The sequence below is a fragment of the Ostrinia nubilalis genome, chromosome 26, assembly GCF_963855985.1.
Source record: "Ostrinia nubilalis chromosome 26, ilOstNubi1.1, whole genome shotgun sequence".
NCBI lineage: Eukaryota > Metazoa > Arthropoda > Insecta > Lepidoptera > Crambidae > Ostrinia > Ostrinia nubilalis.
Window position 1 is genome coordinate 8,950,199 of NC_087113.1, and position 6,969 is coordinate 8,957,167.

Sequence of the window (6,969 nt, forward strand, 5' to 3'; positions counted from 1 at the left end):
ATACCAAAAACGCGCGCTAAAAACTTGAAATTTTTCACACCAAAACCGTTTGATTGACTTTGACATTACCTGACAGTGACAAATGACGTTGAAAAGTTGTAAGATGGCATAGATAAGTAAAAAAATATATTTAAAAATATAAATAAGTGACCACGATATCTTTAAGTATCACCATATCGAAAATTAGGATCCTTTTTTAAAAGTAAACGAAGTGGTAATATATCTACCTTTATTTGAATAAGGGTTAAATTGTTTTTTGTATGGCATTATATGCACCGGCATAACAGCCTGATTTACTTTTATTACTTTTTATTCGATGTAAAGTGTGCGGCCATGAATGAACCGTGTTGGAAAACTATTGCAAATTGCATTCTAAAGCACAAATATCCGTAACCGTAACCGAAACTTTCGGATATCCGAAATAAAAAAATATCCGTAACCGAAACCGAAACCGGTATAATATTATTCCTATATCCGTAACCGTATCCATAACCGAAACTACATATCCATAACATCCCTAATTACAATTACCGTAAAAAGTCTTCCTTCCTAAATATGCAACTCAAATATATTATTGTAATCTTATTTTTGCGAAACAAAAGGTCCTGACTTTAGATAGGTACAAAGACGTTTAAGTGTTAACTCGATAACGTTTAATTATAAATATAAACATTAAGTCGAGTCTTGATTAGGCATTCTGGTGACATATACCGGAGAGGTGAGTCGATTGATATACCTACCTATTTATTTATTTATTTACTAGCTGTGCCCCGCTGTGTTACCGCAGCGTATGTGTTAATCCAGAGTGTCAGCTAACTCCATACCAAATTTTATTAAAGCTCCAGCCGTTTAGACGTGATAAACAATCACACACACTCACAAACTTTCGCATTTATAATATTAATTATGTTTAAGAGTGTGATGTAAGAATTAATTGATTAAATCGACTATTGTGATGAACCCACTGAAATATAATATTTAGCTTACCACGAGCGAGGGGTTAACGGGATTATACATATAGCAATATTTAAAAAAAACATAAGTTTTTAAAACTAACCAAATGTATAAAAAACATGTTTAAATAAAATATTTGTATTTATTTGTAAATGTAAAAAGTCGAATTTAATGTTTGAGCACTGTAAGAGGGAGAATTATTTGATGTTTAGAGTACTTTTTCACACTTTTTAGTTAACTATTATGGAGATTAATCATCTACTTATACAGGGTGTCCCAGAATTGGTGAATCAAACTGATGGGGAGGTAGCTCTACTAATGTACTATCCCAAAAAAAAAATGAAAAAAAATAAAGCACATAAGGAAACAAAAAAAATATTTGAAAAAGTGAAAATAAATCAGCTTTGCCTAAGTATCTGGCTATAATTGCTGCGTTTGGAGTTTATTTGTACTTTTTCTTACTAATATTAATTGTACACGATCGCTTCGTTTATCTGTAAACAAACGTTTGAAAATAATGACTAGATTTCGAGTTTAGAGCACATTATTTAAAAAATCCGTACTTTCATTGGCCTAATTATTTTATTGCGTTTCTTACTGTCGGAAATTAAGAAATGAAGACGTCTCGCGACAGTTAGTATTTAAATAAAATGTTAATACAATAATCTTCTTAAACGTAACCCCCATTCTAGTTTACCTTCAAACAGAGAATCGTATAAAATGATAGCCTATAATAATAATATGTTATTCTGGATTATAAACAATAATACTGTAAAGTTTCATCAAAATCCGTTCAGTAGTTTTTGCGTGAAATAGTAACAAACATCCAGAAAACAACACAAACTTTCGCATTTATAAAATTAGTAGAATTATTATGTTATTCTGGTGTATAAAAGTATACCTAAACGTTGCATCAAAATACGTTCAGTAGTTATTTTTGTTGTATCAGTTGCCAAATGGTGTTAATTTGACTAAACAGTTCTAGATTTGATTTGTAAACAACTAAAGTGTTACATAACCGACTGACACAGAGTTTATGTCAACAGAGATATCACTTGTCTTGCCCTGCGATAATAAACCTAACTTAACTACTTATAGGCAACGATTAAAACGAATACTTATTTATCACCTAATTAATAACTTAAACTACCATTTATTACTTACTTAGTACTTATAGACTAGCTTTCCACCCGCGTCTTAGTCCGCGTGACATTTTGTCTGTCACAGAAACACTTTATCGCGCGCGTTCCTGTTTCAAAAACCGGGATAAAAACTATACTATGTCCTTTCCCGGGACTCAAACTATCTCTAAGCCAAATTTCATCAAAATCGGTTCTGTGGTTTAGGCGTGAAAGCAAGACAGACAGACAAACAAAGTTATTTTCGCATTTATAATTTAGTATACATAGAGTATAGAAGTATAGATAAGTATACACGGTATTACTTTGCATCCTTGCCATATTCACATACTTAGATAAAAGTAGCGTAAAATACCTATCATTTTACAAACAAGAGACTCCCTTAAAAGAGTCTTACTTGGCTCACTTTTAGCACGGTCCACGGGCCAAGTCGTTGGATTGTATTATTTTGTCTTCCAGCAACTGGGCCCTTTTTTACTGATTTCAGTAACCTAGAGTGTCAGTATTAACGTATTGAATATCGGCAGATATTATCGGCGAGCTCGCTACAGCGCGTATTGGTTTAGCTCGAAACTTGAACTCAAAACCGCGTACTATTATGAGCTAAGCTTTTCAATGTCACAACTCTCCTCGGTCTTCCCTACTTTAATACATTATGCTTTGTAATAATTAATAATTAGTCCAGTGTGAATTTAGAGTAACTAAATGTAGATACATATTTTACAGTGAAAAAAGACTTTCTCTTTACTTCAATTTATTTTTATTGTCAATTTTTCTTCTTGCAGTTATACAACTACTAATGCAACTCAGTGAAGTTTCGAATATCTACAAATAGGAATTTGGATTTAGTTTCACTTTGCGATAGCCTTTTATATAGGCCTTACGTTTGTCACCTTTCTACTTCTACTTACCAGCACGTCATTAAAATAAACAGTTTTTCTCACTCACTCATTCTTTTTCAGACACCATGAATACCTTGGCCACCTTTACGGCACTGCTTCTGGTCGGGCTGGCGTCCACCAAGCCCACCACCAATGACGACACCCTGCACATCGTCGAAGATTTATTCCCCGAAGAATTCGTCATTTACACCGGAGAGAAAGATATCACCAAAATAGTCGTCCCACTCAACTCCATAAACTTCGATGACAAAGAAGATGTAGAAGAAACCTCCGATGATGAAAACATCTATGTCTTCTTCATCGAAGAAGGAAAAGGCCTCTTTGTCTTGAAAAACAAACAAGCAACCAAGCTACTCGAAAACGGCAACGACATCTCCGCGTCCAGTGACCAAAGCAAAGAAGTATACTTCGCAGCTTCCGACGGCATCTACAGATTCAACGAACAGGAGAAAAAAGCCGAAAAATATGGTACAGTGACTGACAATACTATTGCCATCGCTGTCATTAACGGCACCAACGATTTCTACATTCTAACAGCAGAAAATGTTGTTTACAAAGTCACGGATGATGGCACTAGAAAGGAAGAGATAACCAATGTAAAGGACGCCCAGCAAATTTTGTTGGACTCGGCTAACAATTTGTACTTCGTGGATAATAAGAAACACGTCTATGTTAGACTTACCGAAGACGGTACTGTAAAAAGCATTAAAGGCCTACCAGCGCATCCTTCTGATGTTCAGCTTTTGAGGCCACCTTTCGTCGTAGAAGAGGCTGTTCCAGTCGTAGCTGGTAAGAAAACGTACTTGGCATACGCAAATGGCACCTCTGAATTTGCAGACATAATTTTAGATACGAAGCCAAGTGCCATCTCTTTTGAGACGACTCTTTTAATATTTGCGGGACATAATGACAAAATTTACGAGTACAACCTGCTTGCTATCGTGTTGACCGAAATGGCAAAAGAAGAATTGTCAGATGATATGAAAGAAGTAAAATCGTTCTTCTCTGACCAAACCTCGAACATCCAGTCGATTGCGACCAGATCTAGGAGTAGTTTTCGTGCTTAGTTGACACGTCAGGTGATCTTCTATGCGTTTATATTTTCAATTAGGTATAATAAAAACCATAATATTGAAACCATTGTTTGTTTGTCTTTTCACCCCAATCCTTAGTTTACTAGTTTACTAACAGAAATAATTACAACAGGATCAAAATTAAACAAAAATGTTCTGTGCTTAAAATTATTATTATGCATTCAGATTTATTGACTTAGCTAACACGTTTACTTACTCGCAAATCGCAATAAAGTCGATTTGAAGATACCATTATTATTAATTAATTGCATGACTACAATTTTGATCACATTATTTCACTTCCAGTGAAAAATCAAACGTAATACATACTAATGTAATATCATACAAAATGTTCACTGTTTCTCAATTGAAACTATAGCACACCAGCATAATTCCAACCTCTGTGAAACCCATGGATACTTTCTCTAGCCGAATCTATTATAGACATTACAATTTTAGTGACATCTCTCGGCCACTCTGTCGCCAACCCAAACATGGATCTTAGAAGAACTTCCATCACATTAAACTCGTATATTTTCCCATCTAATGCAGCAACCAAGTACAAAGCTGCGTCGACACTGAAAGCAGTGGGTTTCTCATCCAGATAAAAGTCCTTCTTCTCGCTTGTACCATTGGCATATAACAGATACAAGTGCCCATCTCCAAAGAACGGCACACAGCCCTCCATGATGAAAGCTGGGCGTATCAACTTTATGTCTTTGAAATCCTCAATCACGCTAGCTGTGAACGATAACGGACGACCGTCAGATTTGACTATATGAGGCATGTGGTCATCACACGCCAAGTAGTAGATGTTATTGGAAGTATCCAGCACGAATTCAAAGGCGCACGGTATGGATTGCACCCTCGTCTTCACAGTGCCGTTCTTTTCGATTTTGTAGATTCTGTGATCGCTGGTCAATATGAAGATAGCATCAGAGCCGTTTGCTTTCTGCAGTTGTATGATATCATCTCTAAATGGACCGTACTTTTTCGCTGATAGTGAATCTGGGTAGTACTTGTAAATGCCGTCTCTAGCTCCGAAGAATATGGTCTTACTGAAGCTGTAATCTGCAGTAGCATCACGCCCTCCTTCTAGGATTTCGTAAGCGGCGAATCCTTCTAGCACATAGATGCAGCTGCCCCCTTCTAGCTTCGAGTCGGATATGGCGAAGAAGATAGAGGGTATTTCTGAGGATTCCGTCTGGATGTACTTGCTGCCATCTGCTGGCACGAGGAGCTTGGTGATGTTGAAGTCAGAAGCGAATATGATCTGCTCGTTCTTGAACATGCTAGTATTCTTCTTCGATATGAAGTAGCGGCAGTTGATGGTGGTTATGAAGAACACGGCGATTATTGTCTGCCACATTGTTTATCTGAAAGATAATGTAATAAAATAAATTAACCCAAGCTTAGTTTTTTTTACTTTAACCTAGTGTTCATGTTAATTTGAACAATTACATTCATAAAAATTGGGTAGTTGACACCATCATCATCAGGCTCGCAGGATATCTACCTTCTATTTACTAGAGGCAAATAGAGGATTTGGCCGACATGCAACGCTGGCCAGACAAGATCGCATATTATTGTAATGTTCTTACCTACATAGTATATACCCGCATAGAGTTGATTAAACAAAATACCTATCATAGCCATGTTTTGTGAACGAGACCTTTGTCCACAGACCAAATTATAAAATATTATTCTCCTTTTATAAGCATACTAGCGGCCGCCCGCGACTTCGTACGCGTGTATCCCGTTTTACCCGTCTTATGAGCACCTACGTTCTAAAAGGAACCCCGATGCAAAATTTGGGACTCCTAGCACTTGTAGTTTCTGAGATTTCGTGATAAGTGAGTAGAAAGTAACTCTGTCTGTCTGTCTGTCTGTGTCGCTTTCACGCCTAAACCACTGAACTTATTGTGATGAAAGGTATAGAGATAGTTTGATTCCCGGGAAAGGACATAGGATAGTTTTTATCCCGGTTTTTGAAACAGGAACGCGCGCGATAAAGTTTTTCTGCTGCAGACCAAATTTCCATGTTGCCCGGTTGGTAGCGGCCTGCGTCCAGCAACATGGAAAGCATTGGGGGAGGCCTATGTTCAGCAGTGGACGTCCTATGGCTGAGATGATGATGATGAGACAAAATTTCACGCGAGCGAAGCCGCGAGCGGAAAGCTAGTAATTTATAAGTAGGTACGCGACAAATAATAGCCTGTTTCTCTCCTCTGTCTAATCAATACAAAAATTAATGTACATTGGTTCAAAGGTCTCAATATAAAAAGATAACAGACAGACAGCGAGTTACTTTAGCATTTTTACATAATAGCACAGAATAAGTACCTAATAATATAGGGACATAGATAACAAATAATACTAGTAGTATGAATAACCTTTATTTTGTCATTCGCTTTGCAATGGAGGGAAGTCGAACCTTAACTTCGAACTCCTCCTATGTTCTTCTGATTAAGTTCGTTGCGGTCCAATGTCAGTTTAACTTTCCCCCGGGACAAACTTGACCTTCACTGGCCGGGTTTTAACTGGCGGTCAAGCTGTAGATCCTGGCGGCTACACAGGAGTTGCAGCGGTGGGAACGAGAGGTAGGAATAGTCTCGTAGAAGTTTTTTGGCTACAATAGCAATATCAATTGGCTAGGGTGGACAGAACTGAACTAATGCGCATATAAAGGCTGTTATCAGCTCAAATAGTATCTTAACTTACCAACTGGTTAAACGTTATGTAACATTACATAACCAGTTAAAATATAACCAAAAAACCTCATCAAAACACGGAACCGTCTCACATTATTTTGTAAGGATCGGCTCAGCGGCGCACGCGCACGCGAGCGTCCATTTGACCGTGAAATGTGCGTTTCCATTGCGTAGAAAGTGAAGACGAATC

At 37.2% G+C, this 6,969-nt stretch overlaps 1 protein-coding gene across 1 annotated transcript; it reads left to right on the forward strand.

The window, feature by feature from the left end:
• Positions 1 to 608: 608 nt before the first annotated feature.
• LOC135084573 (uncharacterized) lies at positions 609 to 4,103 on the forward strand. The gene is made up of 2 exons (XM_063979344.1): positions 609 to 718; positions 3,056 to 4,103. The coding sequence occupies exon 2, from the start codon at positions 3,061 to 3,063 to the stop codon at positions 4,060 to 4,062; it is 1,002 nt and encodes a 333-aa protein (XP_063835414.1). The 5' UTR covers positions 609 to 718; positions 3,056 to 3,060; the 3' UTR covers positions 4,063 to 4,103.
• Positions 4,104 to 6,969: the final 2,866 nt, after the last annotated feature.

Excerpts from the sequence above, each read along its gene's own strand:
- LOC135084573 (XM_063979344.1), top strand. The coding sequence starts at position 3,061 with ATGAATACCTTGGCCACCTTTACGGCACTGCTTCTGGTCGGGCTGGCG.